The following is a 25,782-nucleotide window of genomic DNA, read 5'->3' as shown; positions in this document are numbered from 1 at the left end:
GGAAAGAAAATCTAGATTTTGGAGGAGACATAGAGGGAAAAAAAAATCAATAGAGACTTCTAAATGACTCCTTCAAGATACCACTTTTCAATTTAACAGGACAGATTTATTTGTATGTGGCTCAAATGTTCACAATTGCTCTCTGCACCTTCATACATAGGAATGAATGTCACAGTGGCAAACAGCAGTAATGAACAATCTTACCTGAGGATATGGAAACCTCCCAAGAGCAAGCTGGGAAAGGAAATAATATTTGTCTAGTTATATAGATTTGCATGGAGGGCACATTTTCTTAAAGAGAGAAAAGTACTCAACTCTTACTATTGTATAAATTGGAAAATGTCAGCAAAAGTAATGCTGAAAACACACAAAGAGCTGTATTTAGAATGGAGTCATTCACAACCACCACCCCTTGTTCTATGTTTCTGAGTATTTCTGTATTTCTTGAGCTCTTTTGTCTCTACCACTCAATAACACCGTTTGATGCCCAGGTTCCTGAGGACTCTCTAAATTAAACCAGTTCAGCCTCAATAGTGAGGCCAATGACACTGGCCTTTGCTGATAATTATCTGCAATGAACAGGTATTGTAGAGCATGCACTGAACTCCCAAAGTCCTTCCTTAACTGGCTCAGAGTAAAATCTGGGTTATACAGCTGAGGTTTGCCTCCTTATCGGTGTCAAACCCAGGTAGGAACCTGGGAGGGGTATCTGGAGAGAGATCATGGCACCTGCAAAAAGACACTTCCACTTTTCTTCAGATCTACTTTCAATTGCACACGACATCAACTGGATTTGTTGCCCACGTTGTTTTATAAGTCAATCAGTGCATTACTAGAGTATCTGCTAGTATCAGTATTAACCCAGCCACAACACTACAGTTGTCATAATGACACAGCTACTGAATATTCCATAATAAATTCTTCATTCAACTTTAGGGTTTCCCATTTGGTATCTGAACCTTGGAAACAATTTAAGCAAAATATAGCTAGTTTAAGTTATTTTGTCTGCTGCTCAGTAAAGGACAAGGGCTTTCAGAGCTGACACAGACTCCTCCAGAAGGGCTTTCAGAGCAGCTCTGTTCTGACCTGCTTTCTACATAAGCCCACCTCTCCCCATGGTTTGCAGAGGAGCCATAGTCAGATGAGCTTCTCTACACCCTGGTTAACCTTGGTGAATTCTCCCCTTATTGCCTTCAGAAGGAACTCTACCAAAAAGGTTACGGATGCACTGCTACTACTGATTTGTCTGCATGATGAACTACGTATGTTCGCATCAGACCGAGTAACAGCATCAATGCTGAAGGTCCAAGCCATCATGTCATGCACTGCAAAGGGTAAACCACACGTCAGTGCTGGGTGAAAGCTGTTTTCCAGCAATTCTATCATTAATGACATCTGAGCTCCTCAGTGCTGAGGTTACCTGACCTGGCCAGATTGCAGCTAAGGCAGCTGTGCTAACCTATGATGAAATTTCAGCCTGGTTGGCAGCACAAACCTACCTTAAGTATAAACAATCAGGCATAGACAAGAGCTGTAAGAAGGTGGGGAATGAATGGATGGGGCAAAGACCAGTAGATATACTCGAGCCTCATCAATTCAGGAAAAAGGTCATGAGAAGGTAGTAAGAAGCACCTGAGAGAATGAGTGGAAGCAACCAGAAATGAGCAGGGATGATGCCCTTCCTGCACTTCCAGCTGCTGTTCAAACTTAGTCCCATACTAGCCATTTGGCTGTGAGCCTTAGCGAATACAGTAAACTTCTTCCAGGTCCTCAGAGGAAAGACATTGCAAAAGCAGAGTAGGTCTTAAAGCATTTGTGTAAGAGGCATGCAAGAGATGCCCAAAGAGATGAAACAGTATTTTTGGTGACTACTCTTAGAAGCTTTTGCACTACTGAGGTGTGCTGAGCAAGGATCCCTACTAGCAATAACATACATGTTTTTTCTGAGATGTTTCTATTCTGCCACTCGTCTCTCTGAATCTGCTTCCAGGCTTCCATGTGGGGATTGTTGTCACTTGGTTTGTAAGACCAACACCTACAGAATGTAGAAGAAATCCAGCTTACAAGAGACACTGGAACAGGGAACAACATTGAGGTGAGAAGACAAGACCTCTTCAGGTTCTCCACAGTGATATTCCTTCCTCCTCTGGGTTTCTTCTGTGCTTTGTCTTTCAGGTTTGCCTTTAAGACTCAATTCTTTGGGGTGAATTCTGCCTTTCAGTTTTGGTTCTGGTGCAGTGCTGAGCACAGTGCTTCTCTTCACAGTAAATCCATCCTCGTAACAAACCAACCTGAGCTAAGCAGTTTGACCACCATCCTTTCTATCACTCTTATCTGGTTCACAGCTTCTCCCAGCTCAGCGTTACTCCAGTTGCTCTCTGATGACAGGCTTTGAAATACACTGCTAAGTAATTAAGCCAAGACCTTATGTTTTCTGTTATGCTCAGTCTTAAGGACCAGCACCTACTAAAACATTCCCTTCTATTCATCTTCTTTCGGAAGGACCACCTGTAACTTCCAAAAAGCTGCTTGAGATCCTAAGAAACACTGCTGCTGTGATAGCCTATAAATGCCTAGAAATAAACCTATAAATGCCAAACACTTTTCTCTGAACAGAAGTAGAAAAAAATCCTGATTTTTCCAATGACTATAGATGCAGGAATAGTCATTACAAAAGCTACAGACTCATAGGAATGTAATAGTTACCCCACTGCAAAACAAGAAGATAACTATGGCTATACTCACAGGGCATGATTCTGCACATCTTATTTAAGCAGAAAAATGACCACAGCCTCACTGATGACTTCAAACTAAGCATTTTCATTCTCACTGACGATTCCTCCCCTCGACCACCACACGCCTCAGCAGGGGCTCCAAAGGCAGCAGAGTAATTGGGGAAAGAGCAGTTTTCTGCCAGACATAAGCACGGGGTGTATAAATGAGGTCTGAAGAATCCAAAATGCATCAGGAACAAGCTGTGAAAAGAAACACGTTTCTCAGTGAAGCTGCTCCTTGACTGAGAACTGCAAAGCGACAGAGCCCTGGACAGCTCATGTGCCAGTTCTGCATCCCCTGAACCATCACTTGCTTCAGCTCGTCAGAGTTGTTTCCTCCCTGCAAGATTGTCAAGGTATTATAAATTAAGAAACTTACCAAAGAGTATGTAATCTTCCCTGAAATAGCCTGCAGATATGTCACTGTACTAAATGTGTTTCAGATTTAATGAAGCTTTAATGTCCTTTTTAATTTTGCCTGTTTCTGTATCACCAGGGGTCGAGCAAGGCAATCAGCACTCAAGAGGGTGGTTTGGTTTAAAACTAGAAAAACTCATTTGCTTATGAGTTGCACTGTATTTTCTTAATTAAATTTACTAAGTAAAATGGTTTAAGTTCAGCTAACCAATGACCTCTGTGTGTAGATTTAGATTTATAAACAGTGTCACAGTTACAAAAAAAAACCTACCCCAAAACAAACAGATTAGAGCTTCACTAAAGGGATTTTCATACTGTTATCATCTGTCTCAAGGAAGTCATCTGAACACAAGCAGCACAAGCCCAGTGCAGGACACAAACAATTGTAAACTACCAAACTAATGCACTATCAAACACTTATCTCCTCTGCATTTACAGGTGACAAAACTCAGGAACTTGCAATTTTAAGGCATTGTAACAAAAATATAGTATTTCCATTCACACTATTTAGGTTTGGGCACTGACTAGTATTTTATGTAGCTTTGGATATTAAGGAGGGGAAAAGGGAATGCTTAAACTTCAAGGAGATGGCTCACATATCCCTGGGGACACCTTCCCAATACACAAGAACAGCAAAACCCATCATTTAAAAAAGGCCCAGTGAATTGCAATGCCAGCATGGTATGGAAATATAAATGAGAATCAGACCATATCAGCAAGAAATATGTCAGAATAACTCTCTCCTACACCATTACACCTCAGAGCAACTACCTGTCTGCATAGGGTTTTGTTAAGAAGGGTGGTAGAGTGCGTGGTCTTCTTTTAACTGTTGCTTTCTTAGACATAGAAGTAGCCCATCAGAGCACTTAAAACACTCATTTTATAGTGATTTTTATCAAACAATATCTAAAAATCACACCAGGGAGAGCAAACATGAGGCAGCCAGTTTTGGTAGAGGCAGGTGCCTAAACCCCTTGTTTGGAGCAGCTGTAAGAAGGGCTGGAAAGCAAATCTAACCTCAACTACATACGTTTAATGTGAACACAAAATTAAAATGACTCGGTGAAATAATGTAATGAACAATTTTGGAACTGAAAATAGAAATCCTCACTGACAAACCGCTCTCTCTGCATCCCTCTTTACTTGCTTGACTACATAAGAATTACAACAGGGACTTGGTCCGGATCCTGTTCAGAAAGTGACTGAGGGAAAGAAGTTCAAAACATACTTTCAGGACACTTGGGCAATAAAATCTCCCACTTAGATTATTGTCTATGTTGTACAAGTTGTTTTTTAATTTACAGTTATACTGAAAAGCATGGGATGGTTTTATTCTTAATTTAGACACATTCCATGTTTCTCAGCATAACTGCAAATTGAAAATAAGCACTTACAATATCACAATGATCCAGCTGAAGGGGGACTTTATAGTCTGAAATGTTCTAAACTTTGTTCTTAATTACCTCGTGCACATTTTACACAATTAAATTTCCATCTAAGAATTTTGCATTTAGATGGTGCACTGCCGTTAAACCCTCATTTTATGGAAAAGCAGCCGCCACTTCGGAACATTCAGACACAGGAAACTTTAAAAATCAGACTTAACTACTGGATAACATAAAATTCCCTAGGTGAAATTTCATACCAAGACCAATTTATACATTCCTAGATAGATGGCTTAAAATCACCTGAAACTCTGCAGGGTATGGACCTTAATAAATATTAAATACCTCAAAAACTACTCTAAGATTTTTCTTTCCTTCTAATATCAATTCCAGTGTCCTCTTATTGCACAGTTTTAAAAAAAAAAAAAAAAAAAGAGAATCCAAAAGGATATAACAGCAATTTACCAGCGTTAAAGTGCTGCTGAGGTTAAACCGACAACAAAGAAGAACAGAAACACAAAGCATCTTGAAGTAGGGTTTCAATTAAATGTGCAGGATTTAGTAATGCAGGACGAAAAAAAGAGTTACAAATTAATTTAATCTTCTGCCTATAGTTTGCAGCTGCACTCCAAAGTGTCTGGGGCTTAAGAACAAAGCCTTGAAAGGCCTCAGAGTGAGGAAAGCTTCAATTTTTAATGTATAACGCCATTAGCTGGGAACTTGTGGAATCTGCGACCCCTGCGGAGGGGCATAAGCGCGGGTAACAGAGACTGATGAAGTGACATATTTGTTCATGTCTAGGACTATGAGGAAGAAGGTTATTACTAATACCATCAGGCCCAACAGAAATATGCCCTAATAACCTTTGGGACATTCCTTGGCTTGAGCAGATGAGTTTGAGATCTCTCTACATAAAAATATATTAAAAATCAAAGCCTAATTCACCTTAATTAAAGATAATTAGTTTCACTTTGACTTCTTTTAAATATGAACTATAGTAAATGCACCGCAAACCAAAGGCTGCAGACAATCGTGATTAAATTGCACATTTCTTCCTCGCCACAAATCCCTTATATTACCAGGCTTTTACTGCTGCGCTTTCAAAGGTATTGCTCGGAATAGCAGCGCCTCTTCTGAAGGGAAAAAGATGGGACGTGGGCCTTTCAGGGCCAATCTGGGGAAATTGTCAGGTGCAAAATTCACACAAATGGTCCATAAAGATTAATGAGGCTACTTGTTTGAGCAGAGGGGCTTCCTGCTTAGTTGTCTGCTGGATTTAGATTTGACACTTAAAAGGAAAAGAAGTGTTAAAATTTGGTTGTGCTGGTGGAAATGCAGCTCCATTCCAGCTGTTCTCCATCTCTACTGTCAGGAGAGAGTTTGTCCATCATACCAAACCAATCCAGTAACAGGGAATGGCAGGTTCGAATGACAAACATACCTAAATTTGGGACTTTCAAAAAGCAGAAACTACACTGCACAGGATAAGAATAGGGAACATTAATTGCACGATCCTATATATTACAAATACACCACGTATGACATTACCCATTAATTGTCCACTCATCTTTCCACTCAGACAGAAAACTGTATTATTTATCTCAGTGCTACACAGACTGTCCGCAGTGGCCTAAGAGCAATTGCTGAGAAACATGATACATTGAGGTCTCAACCCGCACAAACTGTACCTAAACTTACACTTTATTGCAGCTTAGTTCACAATCTTCACCTAATATAGGGTTACTTCCCAGTGCAGCAAGCGGATAAATCATCCTGGAATATTACTCTGGCTAAGTTTAGCTGTGAGTGGAGCATATGTGCTTCCGAGTCACTGAAGCAAAGGCCCATAAAATACACTAATTACTGGAAGTTATGGTCACTGAGTGATTGATAGTGCTCTGCAAGGCAACTTCCCGTTCTCAGCTATTCTGACGGGCCTCCCCCACCACACAGCAATTATTAATTCATGACCCAACCCTCAGGCACTGGTACCTTTACTTCTAATTCCGCCACCACAAAGATCGCGATGGAGCTGGACATTGTCTGACTTCATCGTGGTGGCTGCTGAAGATGGCAGATGAGGAAATGGAGCTAACGGCCACTGCCTTGAAAAATCCCCTGAAATAGCTCAAGGGAGGAAAAATAATAAGCACACAGGCCAGTTTTTTCCTAAGATCAAGTTTCTGAAACACAGCATTCAGTACAGAATGATTAAAACCACATAAATGCGCCACAATAAGAACAACTCAAATTGCTGAGCGGAACTCTGCACGTTATAGCCACTCTCAACACTGAGTGAAGCACCTGAGGATTTGTCCATACAAATCACATTACTACAATCCTTAAAACCAGAGTAACAAGGTGAGGCTCGTTGCAACAAAGTGCTTTTTACTTGCTTGCTTTCCTCATGCCTCCTGCTATTCTCAATGGCTCCACCAGCACCAGCAGCATCACCGTGGCAAGGCATTTCCTTGTATCTCCAGTTTAATGAAGTAAGATAAAGTTCTGCTCCTTGCAAGCACACAAAAAGCAAGGCCAAGCCCAGTAAGAACTGTCACTTGATCAGACACACCTCACTTCAGCCAAGGATTTCGTTACAATACCAAGACTCCTGCTCTGTATGGAGATCAAATGCAATTCTCATTTTCCTTTTAAGCTTGACCCTTGCCTTTTTTTAATGGGCTATTTTAATTAATATTCCTCCTGTCTCTGCTCAGTGTGGCTTTTGACACTGCAGGTCACTGCATAGTCCGTGCCTCACACAGACGTTCACAGATGTCTCATCATGATTGCACCTCTTGCTACCAAACCTTCACCATGTCTCCAGTGCCACTACTGAAACCGTGCTCTACCACCTCTTCGGGTCTCAGATTCCACCCCCAGCATCTGTCTACCTGCTATTGTTTAGGTAAGGGTGTAATACTGATGAAAGACCAACCATAACGTCCACACTTAGGTGAAATCCTGCAGAAGGCAAAACTGTGGTCTGCAGAGCTTCCTGCAGATCAGCTCACAATCTTGAAGCTGACGATGCGTGACTGATGACATGTTTCAGCCTCCTTAGAAAGTTCTTCAGAAACCTCCTCTCCTTGACCAGATTACATATACACGAACCTTTATATCAGTTTTATGCAGTTAAAGCACTTCAATCTTTAAGATGTTTAAGAGAATCATCTTGAAGCAGAGCTTCTTCTCTTGTAGCACCCTCTTCAAACATGTTCCTCCTCTTTGCTGTCATGTTCTCATTCAGGGAGTTTAAAGAACTTGTTTCTAATGCTAAAACTGCCAGACAAGCTCCTTTTCTCTAAAGGAGAGAACACTCATCATGTTTGCAAGAAAAGTTAATTTTAAAAAGAGGCCTGAAACACAGGAAAAGTAGCTCTTTTTATCAGCAGAGAACTGTGGAAAGCAGACACCAGCATGTCATAGAAAAGGAGGTGCAAAAGGTATCATTAGCCAATATTCTACTTCCAAAACTTACTAGGTTTGTGGCATAAGCAAATCACTTATTTCCTGCATTTCAATATAACGTAATACCAATTTTATCGGTACATAAAATGAGCCCTGGATTTTCTGGGAAAGATCTGCAAGCCTATACTTCACCTCAACAAACAACTCTGACCACAACTCTATTCCATTCCCTTCCCAAAATCCCTTTTCACCTACCATCTCTCCTCAGGACACGTAGGAGACTCCAGTCCTCAGTCTTGTCTTGAGAGCATGCCAGTGCTCCTTAGCAGTCAGCTCTCAGATGGCAAAATCTGGGAGAAAACCCAGAAGCAATCCCCTGCAGGAGCACCCTAGAAGACACTAGCCCTACATGGTCCCACCAAAGCTCTTCTCAACCAGGTTCTTGTCGCTGGCAGCAGTCTCTTATCCCAGGAGAAGCGGCTCTGCTGAAGGGATACCTGCTCCTCAAAAAGGCACCACTGGACAAGAACGCTGCCTATTTAAAACCCAACAAGATGGATTTTATCCTCCTTCGAATGCTTTAAATTTCACTTTCAGCTCACAGCCATGCAAGGCAGGATGAGAGTCATACTGGAGAATAACAAGAAATATTAGGCAATTGAGTTTATCCTGTGCAGGACATGGCTCTTGGAGGGAGACTGCCTCGGTTACAGAGTGCACACAGCTCTCAGGCTCAGCCCAGCCCGGAGTGTATTTATGACTGAGATATAAAGCCCTGAAAAAGAGCTTTTATAAATGAAAATGCTGACACAGTCTTCAGCGTAGTGACAGCAATGTCATCAGTTGAAATTGAACTCACTTTGTCAAGCCAGGAGCACCTCAATGAAGCATCTAAAACCTCATGAAAACACACAAACTGTTTGCGATAAAACACTTTAAACACGTTTACAGAATATGTATGAAATTCAATTAACTTCAAAAAATCCTGAAGAAGTGCAAACTTAATAATAATAATAATAATAATGATGAAGAAATGCTAGCAGTATTTCTCTTTTAATTTATAACTTCTTCTTTATTTCCAGCAAAGGAAAGACTGAGCACTCTCAGATACCTCTTACCTCAAAGGGAACAAGAACACTCACCATCTCTCAAGACTTAGGTAGTTCCCACCATCTAATACTTTTCATACTCTGCCAGCAAGTTTTTTGAGGCAGTTTTCTTAACCTTCAAAAGTAAAACTCAGTTTCTCATTACATGAAGCTTGCAGCAAAGAAATTCAAGACATCTGAAAGGCTCAGAAGAATATTAAAGAAAATGAGAAGATTTACTTAACTGATATTTTATATTCTCGTACATTAGAACAGCCCTTGCTAACTTGGTCCTACGTGCCATTCCTTTTAAATTAACATGCTCTAACAGTGCTAGCACGAAGTTGTAGGGATTAGAGCACTGCACCTCTAAGTGGAAATGATTTTAAAATCCTACAGCAAACGCTAGCTTCCCTTTTTAACAGCTCCATCAACAAGGGCCTGGGTGTCTCCACTACCAATCCCCATGTCAATACAGTGTTACTTTAATGACAGTGACCTTGCGTGGCTCTTTGAGCATCTTCTTCACCTTTTCTGTGCCATTTTTCTAAGGCACTGTCCTTGCTTTCATCATTTAACACATCACTCAAACCACTTCAATAAAGCAGCGATCACGTTGAAGAGAGGTCCCAGAGGACCAGATGACATCCCAATTAACAAAGCACACCAAACCAAATTGGTTTTTGTACATCTGGTTCAGAAAACATTTGTGGAAAGTGAGAGAAGGGGAAAAAAAAGTTGAGAAGTTTTAAAAGAGGAGATAAAATACAAATGAAAGGTGTTTTCCTAACGTTGGCTCATATAACATGAAATTCATCCTTCAAATCATATTCATGACCAGACAGGCAACCTACTAATAATCCTAAACTGCACTCCAAGTATCTTTGCCTACATGGTAAATCATCACATTGCTGCTGCACATCAAAATACATTTTTTATTCAGCAAAGAAATCAGTAAATGCTTGTTCTATTGGACTTCTGCATTAATATCACTCTATTCCACTGTGAATCAGGACAATGCCATAGTCAAGTCTTCATATAATACAATCTGGATTTAGCCCTTTGTTGGCTGGATTCACTTACAGAGTGTGTGAGCACAGTCTGTATCTCTCCCAAAATTGTGAGGGCTCTCCAGCATCACAAGCCATTAAAATTTGCAGTAAAACAAATTAAGAGACCTGCATCCCCTGTGACACATTAAAGTATGTCGCTGTAATTCAGAGCTAGCTTCAGTCAGGCTCTGGAAAAGATTTACAAGAGCTAAATGCAATGATTCAGCATTAAGTATTTTCACTGTGGTTGTAACTGATTTGGCAAGGAATTTATTGTTTGAAAATAACACAATAGTCTCGGTTAACTTTTAGGCTACAGAATGTGAAATTTGCCTAGATGCAGGGGGGCAGCACCAAGACTACTTAACTTCTATCTAATCTTCTGTTAAAACATCAGTTGCACTTCACCAAAAGGCATATTCAGCTTTACCTTAATTATTACTCTACCGTTATATGACATAATGATACAGTGATATATCAGATACCACACCAGAAGAAAAAGGAAGGGCACCTTTGCCCAGAGAAGCTGTGGCTGCCCCATCCCTGGCAGTGTTCAAGGCCAGGTTGGACACAGGGGCTTGGAGCAACCTGCTCTAGTGGAAGGTGTCCCTGCCCCTGGCGGGGGTGGAACTGGATGAGCTTTAAGGTCCCTTCCAACCCAAACCATTTCATCACACAAGGAAGGACTCATACCATCGGGCAAATATTTCTACAAAGATTTTCTAAGGCCATTAACCAGCTCAAACCTGGAATCTGCATAATGCCATTTTAACCCTAATAATAGTCCCCTCTCTCCCAGCCTGTGAAGAAATACAGAAACACCATCATCTTCAATCCCAGAGGATTGAAAGATTGCAGAGGCATCCATGGACCAGGCCCTACTTCCTACTCCCATGTGGAGTTTTATTCGAGGGTTTAAGACTGTTAATGGTTTGTATAGAGGCACTTTAACATCTAATTTGAAGGCGGTAAGAACAAACCCATTCTAAATACAGCCAAGAAGTTTAGCAATAGTTCAAAACATGCACATATAAAAGAGTTTACAAAGACTACACGAAAATATTTTGATGGTAGATTTGATTCTTGCCATGTGCACATGAGAATGACAGATATTTGCATACCTCCATGAAGGAAATCCCTAGACTCCAAACATCCGAGTGAATTCCATACTGTTCTCCTGAAATCCGCTCAGGCTGCAAAGAGATGGAAAGAAACATCTTCTTGAGCCCAACAACCAACAATATATTCCACAGCAGCCAGCCCAGGGCAAACTGAGAAAACGCAAAGAAGCTCAGTGCTCACCAGCTAACCTGGCAGAGAGCAAACCCACTCCTCAAACACGACTTCTTTATTTATTGTGCCTCTTCTGCTAGGGCAAAGGACTTGGTTATGCTCGGATGTGTAGCTACACACCTTGCAAAGTTGGCCTTGGCATTTGTGTTTGGGATGTTTTATCCAACAACAACAACAACGTACAGAAAGCCCATGGCTTGCACACGTGCAGCGGAGCACAAGGTCAAGTTGTGAGTCCATGGTACATATGTCTATCACAAGGTACACTTGGAAAACAGGCTCCTAATGTTAAGTCAAGGGGTTGGGGAGTAACCATGGTTTAAAAACCAAAATTATTGAAGTCAAAGGAACCAATGAAGTCACATGCCAGCAATTTTATTTTATATACTTTTTAATTTCATTTCTGACCTATAGAAAATAAAAGACTTTACTCAAAACTATTAATAGCAAATTTAATGCTTCATGAAACAGAATGCTGTAAAATATAACTGCTAGTTTTCACTTGAAAGCTACAATTTAAGCATTTCCAAGGTCAAGTACAGCATAAAACGTAACAATAAAAGGCTCCATGAGACTTCTCTCCCCACTGTGCTGTTAATGCACCTGTCTAGCCCAACTACCTACGAAGCACTGCTTGTATTTTTAGTCTTTAATAATCCAGAGACTTTTGTTAGAAAACAAACTCCCAAATTAGTGCCAGTCCAATGTGTTTTCGGATGTTTCCTCTGCTCTGCTAATCCCAGGTCAAGAGCTTTTATCGCAGCATGAACGTTAAGTAAAAACCAAAGTGCTGCCCATACTGCCTTTAAGGATTGTCTTCTACAACTGCCATAACCTAAAAACCACCTCTGAATGGAACTGGAACAACAAATCTTTTTGACTAAGCCTCATTTATTTTGAGCTGAACAGTGACCCAAAAATCTTACACCTGTGGCAAGACGATAACAGCAGATTCTTTTAGTGCCGATGAGACCCTGGCCTTTCTCAAGCCACCAAATCAGATGCATAATTCACACTGAGGGATATTAAGTGGTTTATTCTTCCCTCATAACAGCTCAAGCTTTAGATGGCAACTTACAGTTAGAAATGATGTCTTCACAGAATATAGCAGCAAGTAAATCACTCGCATGTTTAAACAAGAAGTCTACTCATGTGGATTTAAGAGTATGGAAAAGAAGACGAAAATAAGAGTAGCACATACATAAAGCGTGCAACATAGATCATCCCAAGGATACAGAGCTCAAAACCATTTTCTCTTTAAATTTCTACGACTGGTTACTTTTTCCATCCAAAATTTTTTGTCTATATAAAGTGCTGACAAAATGATTTTACAGAAGATACCATTTTTGCTGGAAATTTTAATTTCTCTATCAATAAGCGTTTTTTGTTTGTTTATTTTCAACAGAAACCTCCATTTTTTTAATGGTTTCAAACTGACTCCCAGTCTGCCAAATGGGCAAACCAAACCTTATGGCCTTCATTACTTTTTGATGACCTGCCTACAAATCTGGTGACAACAAATGACTCATTCAGCAAGTGAAACTATTCTAACACGAGAAATCAGATCAAGTATATTTGAGCTTAAATCCCTCTTTTTCCATTAGCAGGTGAACACATTACATTCATCCATAAACAGTAAGGAAAAAAAGTAATTTATTTAATGTACACCTGGGAAAGAGAACAGTAATCTTGACTTGCACACTAAAAGCATAATGCAATTTAATTCTCAGACCTGCTTAAGACCACTCTAAGAGTTACAGCTGACTTGGAAAAGTTGATTAATTTGAAGCTGTTTATTTGTCTCAATCACTCTATTCCAGTTCTTTTACAGAACGAAGCCATCAAAATAAGCACGTTACTATAAAAGTGGTAATGCCCAGACCAGATTTATTTTTCCTTTCTTATGTTTTTAAAACACTTTTCTGCACATAACATTGTGATGACACAGGAAAGCCCAAGTCTTTCTAGGATGGTGACACGAGTGTTTCAGAGGCTACATAATGAGTACACCTTGACTAGAGAAGCACTTAGCAAATAAATGGTCTGCTTTCTTCCCACAAGAAAGTAAGAAAAAATACCTGAAAGCAATTAAAGGTCATGGATTTCTCTCTCCTCTTTTCTGAGGTTTGAAAAATACAAGTATCAACCACTTGGTATCGTTTTCTCTTCTTTTTTTAAACAAGCTGATTTTTTCCTCATTAATATTATGACATAAATAATTTGTTAGAATTTTAATTGCCAAAACCAGAAGACAACGGTTAGTACAGTGCTCTGAACTGAAGCATTTAAGTTTCCACATCTGTTAAATGGAGAATTGAAATTAATCAAACTCATCTAATGGAAAATAAATGCTAACTTTTGTAGTTTACTTTTAGACTGGCCCTTGTCACCATATTAATCTCCATGACACGAACACCACATGCCAGTTGTCAGGTCTGCTGGAACTGCTAAACCCAAACCTTCCATCCTAGCTAACAGCAGCAGCCTTTCCCCTAGTGAGACATCTTCAGTAATGAGTTCATTTGGTCTAAAAATGATGGGAACTTATGCTTTAATGTACAGAAATAAGGCAAAGGTGGTCTCGTCTCAACAGAGAAGCTGCCCCATCCCTGTCAGTGTTCAAGGCCAGGTTGGACGGGGCTTGGAGCAACTTGCTCTAGTGGAAGGTGTCTCTGCCTGTGGCAGGGGTTGGAACTGAATGAGCTTTAAGGTCCCTTCCAACCCAAACCACGCTGTGATTCTATGATTCTACTATCTCTGTGGAAAACTGGTTTTTGAACATTGGACTGGCTTCTCTGCTTTGTTCTCAGCTGTTACAATGCAGTAAAGGCAACCAGAAAGACATTAAATAAACACTTTTTCAGTATTACTCTTTCCTATCAGCAAGAAGCACAGTGTCACAGAGCTGGTAGGGAGCACAGGTAGGAAGAGAGCAGGTCTGTGAGACAGCACAAGGGACTTGTTTCGTTACACACAAAGTTAAGACATAGCTTATACTGGGTATAGCAAGAGATGAAGTTTGAGAATTGATTTAGAATATATCCTGCACTACACAGAACAAGACTGTGAACAAATACTTCTATTTAAATGTAATTCCTGCATAAATCCACTTACCGCCATATAAGCATTTGTTCCAACATACGTCTTGGCTATAGAATTCACCAGCTATCAGACAAAACAGTCTGTTAGAACAATATAAAGATAATGTGGAAATAAAATGGGCAATTATTCCTCATTTAACCTACAATCATCATTCCTATAAATCAACTAAAAATTATGTAAAAGGGAACAAATTTATCTGCAAAGGCATTAAAAATGATTAAATCTCTCTTTTGTTCGGAATGAGAGTTCCAATTTAAACAAGCACTGCATTACAGTTTATGGCAGATAACCTTAAACAATTCTGTTAAACAGGATACTTATCGCTTTAGTACCCCAAACTAGTCTGATATAAAAAGTCAATTTGAAGTAGGATTGAACATGCTCATTTTTCAGTCAGCTGGCTCAAGATGTGAATAAAGCCACATTCATCACTTGAATGCAACGAGCACTAAATACGCTGGAGGGACAACAGACTCTGACAACTTATAATACAAGGCTGACCTTCTCTTTGGTCCTCGTGTTTGGCTGAGAGTAAAGGTGCTGAAATTCAAATCAACATCACAGCAAGCTCATGGGTCACTATCAGAGAAGTTCTCCAGGGAGGCCCAAAATGGAAATTAATTAAAATTTGTGCTGCACATTGTAGAAGCCCACCACTATTGTTACTCCCAATATTAATTTTTATTGTGGGCCAGTTGGGCTCCCCAGACACATCTCTCGTTCTGCCCTCCCTTTTGTCTGGCCAAAACGCTTTCAGATCAAAGCTGCATATCAATGAAGTTTGCTATTCGTAAGTAGTAATTACAATATCAGCAGTTTTTACTGTCATTAAACAATGAACAATCATATTCAGATGAAGAAAAGTCGCCCAGAGATTAAAAATGAATAGGGCTCTCCCAGCAGAGGGGAGCTTGCTGTGGGGCTGTTTGTCTGGCAGCCAGGTGATTTCTGGCATTAGGAAGAGAGCAGGCACGTATCTAAAAGGGGGAATTACCTGTGTGCTGACCCCAAAGTCACACAGCTTCACCTGGCCTCGTGTGTTCACCAGCATATTAGACGGCTTCACATCTGTTTGGGAACAAAAGTATATTCTCTAGATATCCGAGACACGCATCGTGTACGCAGAGATTGTTACCAGTATCAGCATGATGGATTTTAACAGGAAATATTTCAGAGTATTTCAAATGCAGCCTCTGGTTTGTAGCAGTCAGTAGCACAGACGTCATATCTGAAATAGTAATAATCCATGTTATTAAAGCTGCAGGTCACACCAATCTGGGAGGGACAGCAAGCGTGCTGGAAGATAGGACTGAGAATTCGAAGTGATCCTGACAAACTGGAAAATCAGAGTGAAAACATTACATGAAATTCAATAGGGATAAATGGAAGCACTGTGTTTAGATAGGGATTAACCAACTGCATAAATATAGGATTAAACAAGTGCCTGGAGCAGGTCTGCAAAAAAGGATCTGTGGCTGGTGGTGTGAAGTGGAAATAGCAGAAAGGGAACAAACTGTCACTGGACGATTTAGGAACAAGCCAAAAGCAATGGTGCAAAGACTGAAGCTTGTTTTCATGCTAAGGGATAGCTGGGCTGACCTTTCACCATTCCTCCCAGCCTCGTGACTTTGTATTTTATCACTGCAATTAACCCCGACTCCCTTTTCTCCAACAGCCCTCACCTAATTCCACGTGGTGACAAGAGCAGAATATTCTATCAAAATTACCAATACAAAGTGTCCCACACAAACACCTGTATAGAAGAACACAGCAAAACACAAAACAAACAAGCACATTTGAGCTACAAGAACGCATACAGGGCAGCTCTGCTCTCAGGGACACCATTCTTCAGAGCTACCAGCTTCCTCCTCCACGGCTTCTACTGCATTAACACAGCTCCGATCGCATGGATTTGGAGCAATGCTTTAAAATGATTACTAATGATTACTAATCCTGCTCCAACAAATAAAACATCAATGTACATCATAAAGCCAGATAAGATCTTAACGCTGACCCCCTGTGATGCCAGAAGTTGGTTTACTTCTGTTTCATACTCTAAAATCAATGCGTGAATAAACTCAATGGTAATGCAGGAAACACTGAGCATCTTTTGTGTGCCAGTCAGAAAGCACCATGTGCACGTTATGGCCTGGCTTAAACTTGGGAAGATTAGAGCACAGTGGCTTTGCCTAATCACTGCTTTCTTCTGTCAAAATGGATTAAAAGCAATAGCTTATATCTTTGCCTTCTTTAGAAGTGAACACTAGTTGGGTGCAGATGGATGAAACTCAACCAGAAAAGAACCTAATTTTGTTTATCATTAAGTTTGCTTTTGCTTAGCAGATGTTTCTTGGTACCACAGTAGCTTGCTTAATTTGTCTCTGTAACGTAGAAATGTATAACCTCAATTAACAAGCTGATTAAATGTTTTCCTATATATGAGCTAAAAATCCAGTCTAAAAAAGGGGAGCATCCAACAGTACATTATAAAACTTAAGTGGGTCTGTACATTTTAAGTTAGGTATTGATACTTCTGGTATGTTTTGCAATTTCCCTCCAAAGCCAGAAGAACAAGCAGTCATTAGTGTCTCCATCACACTACAGCATTGTCAGACTCTCTGTCATCCTGATCTCAACTCACCTTCAGGAATTCAATCCACATGCTGCATGTATGGTGGACTTTTACCCATTCCCCCGCCGCATGTGATGAGGCAGAACACTGCTATGGAGCCATCCATGCAGGCACCAATCTCCTGTCCACTTCCCAACGACATTTTAGGAATATGTTTTCTACCTAAAACTTCAAAGAGTTGCTTGTGGCAGCTCCCAAACAGCACAGATCTCTCTGGTGTCGACTGACTTTGCTACATCTAACAAGACATGGCAAGTCCATCAGAGACTCTGTCTGAATCCTGAGGAGAAAAGGACTTTGCACAGTAATCCTGTTTAACCTTCCAATAATATGGCAGCCAACAGAGTTACCCACATACTGGGCTTGTGCTGAACTGTTGGATGGGGCTTGGAGCAACGTGCTCTACTGGAAGGTGTCCCTGCCCGTGGCAGGGGTTGGAGCTGGATGAGCTTTAAGGTCCCTTCCAACAAAAACCTTTCTGTGATTCTATGTTCTCCAAGGGCAGCCCACAAGTCCTTACTACTTTAACACGACTCACTGGAGGAAACCACCATGCCACATATGTCCCCTGTCCCACCGGGAATGCCAGTTCCCACCAAGTTAGAGCCAAGGTGTCCAGCCACCACCTTGCGTCACTGGGGATCTGCAAACCCAGCTTCCCTTCCCTGCCACCACATGGGATGTGACAGTAAGTCAATACAATTAAAAAGAACATCCGTCATTCAACGAGTGTTGCTTGATCCTGAAATCCTTCCACAAATAAAACAAAATGGAAAATCCTAACAGAAAAAAGCAACTGATGGTCAGCCCATGAAGGAGGGGAGCCTGTGCAGGCTGGGGCCTCCACTGAGCAAGCTGCAGCCAACCAAGCACTGCTACAACAACAAATACTATCTGTCCATGCAGCAGAATTTAACTAGCACCACAAATAGGGATTTCAGCAAATACTTGCTATGAATTCCAACAGTTGTGTTGGTTTCCTCAAGAAAAAAAGAAAGTGACAATCCTCAACAAAGACACCACTTCACAAAGTGTCTCACACTGAAAGCGGGAAGAAAAATCACCCAATCAGTAAATTAGCCTTTTTGTTTCATGAACGGCTTCAGTTAATGGGTTAAACATTTCTTTTTGGTTTTGGAAAACAAATGTGCATAAATAATGTTCTGCACCATCTGCTAGTGATTAATATTACTGTTTAGAAGTGAAAGAATTTAAACAAGAGCCAAAAGGGGTCATTATGCTCCCATTACCAGTGCTTGCCTAATACAAATGACTTCCATGAAGCATCATTATAAAGGAGGAACAAGTCTTCTTTATGATATATCTGCCTAAGTAGTTTCACCTCTCTGCAAACAAATGGGACCTGCAACGCACGCGCTTACCAGTAAACAGAACTGTCACGGGTTCAGCTTTTTGAACACCAAACATTTCATCTCGTTTTATTGAAAGCAAACAGATTAGTGATTGTGAGGAAAACAACAACAAAACAACGTATCTTTAAAAGCTGTCTCTTGACTTCTCCTATCTTTTAAGCATACAAAACCACAGCATGCCAGGTTCAAGGAAGACGAGATACAAAAGCACAGTTCTACCTGCCGACAGCTCACAGAACATTGCTGTTAAAGAGAAGCTGCTGAGGAAAGGACAGTGTTTCCTTGCCACAATGACTTCCTCGGCATGCTTGCTGCAAAGGCCAGGAGTATTCTGTTGTAAATAAGCCTAAGTGGTCCACAAGTGTGCATGTATGTGCTTACTTACACATATATAGTATGTAAAGGTACAAATACACATGCCGTTGTATTTTTGTCTGTGCTTCATTACATTCAGCACTAACAATTTTCTCTCACAAAGCTAAAAAGAGGGTAGGTGAAAAGTTAAATATGCTGCTCTGGGCACCTCTGGTGAAATCCTCAACAAACCAAGATGGGAAGACTCCTTGTCCCTGTTGCAGTAGTACCTGTCCCTGCCAACCAGCACTCCTTAGCTCCAGTAGGTTGTCAAAACAAAGAGGATTTGAATATCCTTCTATGGGAATAACCCAGGGTAAAAAAGAGATGGTCTGTGTGATGCACAAACCTCCTTTCTCCTCCCAGCCACCAACAGCCTGGGAAGATCTTCAGATCTTTGACTCTGCTCAACCTCACACAACACAAAACAGAAGAGACCAGAAGAGACACAGATCTAAAACCTGCTCAGAAACCAAGGGGCCCAAACTAACACAAATACATACCAGCCCCCAACACACATACAAATACAGATGAGCACAATTAAACACAAGTGGGTAACATTGATTTCATACATTTCCTTTAATAAGGAGGTGTGAAGAGAAAAAAACGTAGCAGATAAAATGCATACGGTCTATACTTATTCTTGAACTTAACAGATTTTGGTTTGTCTTTATACAAACTTTGACTTTGTACATGATTAGACTTGTTTAATTGCTAATTCTGTTTTAAATCTAAGTTAATTTCTCATTACCCTTCCATTTCTACTTCTTATCCTCTGGGGAAAAGAGCACACTTATCATTGGGACATTCTCACATCTTCCAAAGAAGTGGTGTAGGTGTTAATCTTATGTTTATGTTTGATGTGGGTGTGATGACTAAGACTACAGCGTTGGGTTTATTAATATGCACGGCTATCACCTCATTAGTTGCAAGGTTTGTTTTGAAGTTAAGCTGTAATATTTGCTGAAATGTCTGATCTGCAATAAAAGACTTGCTCATTGTTTGTTTCCTTTGCTTTAATCCACGCTCTAGTCACAAACTGTCTTTGCTGCGCTGCCTTACACAGCTTCTCCACCTTCCTTATGTCGCGGTGGAAATTCTTGACTCCTTAGCCTGTGCGAGCTTCCTGCATGATCTTTTACATGTGACAGCAAGGCAGTCAGGGTTAAATGGTCTTTCTTTTACCTCTGATGCATTAAAACCAAGCAGCCAGGCGTTGCTCTGAGAAACAGGCATTTTCCTTGCATGGTGTTACTCTGCACCCATTTTTAAGACAGAGAAGTATGCACACATTTTCTGTGTCCTCAAAACAGGTACCAAGACTGAAAACCTTGAGGAAACTCTGCAGTACTACCAGTTTGCTCCTCTCACAAATTCTAGTTATCCCCTCCATGGCACTTTGCAGTGCTGTTCTCACCTTGGTCATTCCAGCAACAGACCAAGGCCAGAAACATCTGAAGTGTGATGAAAAATCAGTTTCTGCGCTTTTCTTCAGGCCATGGCAAGGACCATACACAATTCATCAAAACCTCCGAGCTGCTCTTCAATCAAGGCAATGAAACCCTTATAAAAGGGGGGATTTTGTTTTACTGGCAAGGCGAAAATCAGATCCAGGTTCTAAATTTACAGCAGAACAAACAATAAAACGTTGCAGTTGTAGCACTTATGCTTGCCCACAATGCTCTCTCCAAATCACATTCAGGGGGTGACCAGAATCTTATATGAAAAATAAAATCCAAATGTGCTTTTTTCTCTTTGGGTGTTGTAAAAGTGTGGCAAAGACTGTGTAGCAATGTCCAGCCATGGATGTTCTAGCTACCTTTTCATTTATTCTGACAGTTGCTGTAGCAGCTCTGGCATCTAGACAGTTCATCCTCTTGCTGCAAGTGGATGGAGCTCCTAAATCTGCATCTGGCAACATTCAGGCTAGCAGGTGAAATGCTTAAACCATCATCAGAAATGAGGCCTCCCTGGCAACCTGTGCCTGCACTGAGTTGGTCATGGATTCTGGGTTATTTTTGTTCTTTTAATCCAGTGATAGCCAAGGGTCAAATACACCAGCAGCCTTAGTGTTTCACTGAGCCTCTAATTAGGGGTAACAAAGCCAGGACCTTACTTGATCTCTACTCACTCTTCTGGCCACAGCCCTTTTTCTCCCACCCAGGAGAGAACCTGTGCTCTCACGTCAGAGCGATCTCCCAGGAAGGAGATGCTGTCAGACCAAGGAGGAATGTCCTGTTGCACAGCTGCTCGCTGGGGCATTGCACAAAGGAAGGATCAATCTCATTCTCCACCCCAACTCTCCACAAAAGCCTGAGGACAGTCTGAGCTCCAAGGACACCACCAGGTGAACAACCCAGACATTGCTCATCACCTTGCTCGGCCTTGCACCCACCTCTCAGCCACTCCAAAACCAGTCATGCCACAAGAAATGCTCTTACCTACTTGGTTTGCAACATAAGATTTTCTACATGTCTCTCTACTTTACCCTTTTCTTTCAATCCCAAATGATGTCGGTTACTGCACACTCCAACTGTGCACTCGGGCTGAGCGAGCAGATGGGTTAAATTAAACAGTATTGTTAGCAACATTAGGAACCAGAGCAGTTACTTTCAGACACTTTAGAAACATTATAAATGTAATGAGTTTTCCTTTTTTGAGGTGGTGTAGGGGGAAGAGCTTCTTCGTTCTTTAAACAGCATTTTCCCCTGTTTCCAGAACTTACACTGGTTTTGAAAGTTCTAATAAATCTAAATTAACTTTCCACAACAGATAAATTTTTAACAAAATAAAACAACATTAAAAAGCAAGAACTAAATGAGAAGTTTAAAAAAATACAGATGAGCTTCAGGAAAGAGAATAAACAGCAAAACCCCAAAATAAAATGGCTGATGTGCAAGCAGGTTTAAAGGTTCTTTAATTGTTCATGACCATGTTAGAGGACAGTGGGCCACAATTTTAGGGACTCTTGTAATGCTTGTGGCTGTCACGTGAGGTTTCTGAGGTACATAAGACAATACATTATCCATCTTCTATTTCCAATCCCAGGCAAACACCTGATTTCCTTGCTGATTTTGCCACTGGGCACCTGTCTGTAACACTGAGCATCTCAATCTCTATAAAATTTGTTTCTCTCTTTAGTCTTTTTCTTTGCAGAGGAACAGGGAGGGCAATAAAAAAGAACAGCAATAAAAATATTTTACCAGAAAATATGCAAGGCTAATGAGTAAGATTCATTCTGCATTACTCCACTGGAATCAAAGCAGATGTTTCTAAGATCTACTGTCTCTGCAGAAGTGTTGTTAATATAAAATAATATGGTATTTCATTGGAAAACAGAAAACATCTGTTACCTCTGTGCAGAATCTTTAGACTCCATAAATAGGTAAGGCCTTTCACAACCTGAATTGAAAAGAAAAAACACATATTAAAGATTCCTGTTAAGAAATCTCAGCTGGCACGAGCCATTAAAGACCCAAGTTCCAATGAAGTACTGAGCCAGGACCAGGAAAAGGGCGAGATGAAATATCCCTTCCCAAGAGCTTCAGGACCAGGATGAACCCCTGGTGCTGCACAGCAACAGGTTCAAGAGCACACTAAGAAGCTTCTCTCTTGGATCTGTAAGTTGAAATTAGTTGATCTTATACTAAATCCCTTCAGGCATTTCAGTGCATATTTAATTCCTCTGTCTTTGCTGGGGTGTTAGAAGTCATGAAAGAATGTGCATAGTGATTTGTCTTCTTGCAACAAAAGCAACCCAGTGAAATTAATGGCCAGAAAATAACAAAATCTCTAATAGCCTCTTCCACTTCATCTTCTCTTTTCCTTTATTTCCCTTTAGTGCACCTGTACTTCTTCCTCCTTTACTTCCCAAGCTTTTATTTAATGCAAATGCAGAACATTTCTTCTTGAACTGTATAAATTGTCTCATTCTTTGTATTACCCATCTTAGACCAAACATTCCCATAGCCCCAGAAAATACAAGTGGGACCCCTAAGAGATAAGAACTGGGGCAGCCTTTGGCCTGCTATTCCAGAATTTGCTCCTTCCACTACCTAAACTGCTATAGCCGAACTCAAAAACCTGTTACACCAGCACTACATACATGCATGAGCAGTACAAATGCAGGTGTACTTCCCAAAACAACAGCTCATGTTGTTTACACAGAACATGTATATATGGCTCTTTCTGAACCAAGATTATCACTATAATCTTCCCTGTGAGGGTGCTGAGGCGCTGGCACAGGGTGCCCAGAGAAGCTGTGGCTGCCCCATCCCTGGCAGTGTTCAAGGCCAGGTTGGACACAGGGGCTTGGAGCAACCTGCTCTAGTGGAAGGTGTCCCTGCCCATGGCAGGGGTTGGAGCTGGATGAGCTTTAAGGTCCCTTCCAACACAAACCATTCCAGGATTCTATCACTGGATTCCACTGCCACTCTATTTCCTATGTACAATAGGATTGTAACAATTAAACAAGCCAATCAGTCAACTCCCTAAGACAGCAGTTGGGTTACAAGTTATCCTCTCTGCAGGTTTTGTTTCTGGTAGTAATTAAACCCCAACACTTTTGCATTTTTAACACTCTGATTTTCCCCTACATTTACTACAAGCCCAGAGAACAACATTCAACAAGCACATTTCTCCTCCTGCTCCTTTTTATCCGACCCATCCCTGCTGTCTCAGCCTGCTTCTTTTAACAGAGCAAATCTTTTTTACAAAGTTCCCATCTATGAGATGACATTTCATTCATTTTCCTGAGACACTCTTTGTGCATCTCCAGAACAATAAAGCATTCCCAACAGTTGTGAAGTTGTAGGAGTTTTTCAGTCAAAACAATTACATTCTTTTCATTGTCTGAGTAGACTGCAATGAAATTACTTCTGTTACAGTGATCAAGCAGAAGCGCTAAAACATTATACAGCATGAAAGCAGAGAGTATAAGGATTTACAGCCTTCCTACTGGATTAGAAACTCCTTTCAGACTTTATTCTGTAACCAAAACCAATGTCAGTGGAATTGAAATCTCTTTTGTAAAGGAAATTATGAGGCCAGATCCCCAGCAAACCGCTCTAGGTGGCAATTTCTCAATGTTAAACTCACACTCCATACCCATCTCATGGCCTCAGATAGCAACTACCTGTAGCAAAACACCTTAGTCAAACTCTGCGTGCCCAGTGGTGTGGCCTTGTTCATGTTGGCCTTTCAAAAAGCATAACAGGGGAACTGTACTTATGCAGTATTTTGACATAAGAAGGGAAAACCAAAAAGTATTGATACAAATGTAAAGAAAGGGGGTGCAACATTTCAGGCTTCCTCAGTGGTGAAAGTGATTCTGAGGACAGTACGCTGCTTTGATGATTAAGCATCTATTTGGACTCTTCATAATCTTTAAAGCCATTATGAAATTATTTATTTTAAAACGTATATTCGTAGGAAAAAGAAATGTTTCCTACAGGGGAAAAAAGTCAACAGCTGTGAGTTATTAAACATCTTCATTATGGAAAATGTGCTGGATAAGCAGTTATGAAAGACACGGCATTAAACAAACTCAATTCCAGTTCTCTCAGCATCAGTGTGCAAAGGAGTGAAAAGAGTTTTTCCCTTTATCCTGAGCTGCAAAGATATGAATAGGAGCCCCCCAGATGGACTAAGCTATAGGAAAGCACTGCTACTCACTTACCTTACATTTGCGTATTAGGGAAGGACTCACAAGTATTAAATATTACTCTAAAATGGTGCTGGAAGAGAGTATCTTTTGATTGAACATCTAGCAGGAATTATTGGTATTCAGTAAAGTAGGTTTTACAACAACAGCTTGACAAAGCCTTGACACAAAAAGTACTTCTACCTACTGTCTATCACTCACTCTCTTGACAGTTCAAGTGCACATCCTTTCAGGGAGAACTTCAATCAACATTAGAACTCAAAATACAGTGCACAATGTCATTGCTTCAGAAATTGAAGTGAAAATAAATGCGTGAAGTGGCAAGCAAAGGTAGAACAGATTTTACATGGGCAGACCCAAGTAAGTACACATCAATATGAAAGCAGGAGCAACCACATCACTTTGGGGTTCCTTTGGAAAAGCACACCAGCCCTTCACACAAATAAAGAGCACAGTGAAGAAGAGAGACTTCCCCTTCTTGTTGACACTGTCTCATATAGGCAATCAGGGTGAATTTTATGATGAAGTCAGAGATCCCTCCACTTTCTTGGGGGCCCAAGTCTCAGCAGACTCCACCTCTCCCTCACTGCTTTACCCTGCTCATCAATCATAGAATCCCAGACTGGTTTGGTTTGGAAGGGACCTTATAGCTCATCATTGTTTTCAAGGGTTGTCAGTCCATAACTTTCCATGACAAATTCATATAACAAGAAAGGAAGCAAGAAAATGATCAAGTCGGAGCGAGAGGAGAGCTGGGATGCTGCTAAATGTCTACATGTGCCGACATCATTTTCCTCTGGAAATGGTTTCACTTAAATACTTCTTCAAATACAACAAAGGGATACTCTAATTAACAGATGTGCAGGTCACACATATTATTAAGCAGCTTCAATAGACCAATGCACTGTACATGTCTCGAGAGAATAAAAGACAAATGACTCTGTGTACATGGTGCAAGGAAGGTAGAAAGAAAACATATAAACTGGGGGAAAAAAGACTATGGAAGCTCCAAGTTTTATCTAAGAAAGTCTATCCATGTGAGCTCCAGCTTTTGTTTTATATCCTCCTTCTCCTCAGTACAGGAACAGAAATCCTCTAGGCTTTGGGTAATCTTCCCAAGCTGACCAGGATGGGCATTATGGTGTGTGTGGTCTTGGCAAAAAGGTGCCCCAACCCACAAAACAGGCTGCTGGGCTCCGCTGAAACATCAGACACCAAGACACAGGGTTGTGAAAACTT

General features: G+C 40.8%; 1 protein-coding gene across 1 annotated transcript in view; it reads right to left on the bottom strand.

The window, feature by feature from the left end:
- Window positions 1–25,782, bottom strand: part of MAP2K5 (mitogen-activated protein kinase kinase 5) — a 122,334-nt gene that overhangs the window by 45,259 nt on the left and 51,293 nt on the right. The window contains exons 13-17 of the mRNA XM_010017853.1: window positions 22,235–22,283; window positions 15,517–15,590; window positions 14,535–14,585; window positions 11,249–11,320; window positions 205–234 (exon numbers count right to left, since the gene is read on the bottom strand). Coding sequence (XP_010016155.1) covers window positions 205–234; window positions 11,249–11,320; window positions 14,535–14,585; window positions 15,517–15,590; window positions 22,235–22,283 — 276 coding nt within the window. The remainder of the gene's footprint in view (window positions 1–204; window positions 235–11,248; window positions 11,321–14,534; window positions 14,586–15,516; window positions 15,591–22,234; window positions 22,284–25,782) is intronic.

Source organism: Nestor notabilis, unplaced genomic scaffold, assembly GCF_000696875.1.
Source record: "Nestor notabilis isolate BGI_N333 unplaced genomic scaffold, ASM69687v1 scaffold17837, whole genome shotgun sequence".
NCBI lineage: Eukaryota > Metazoa > Chordata > Aves > Psittaciformes > Psittacidae > Nestor > Nestor notabilis.
Note: the sequence above shows the minus strand (reverse complement) of the source record. Positions and strands in the feature narration are given on the sequence as shown.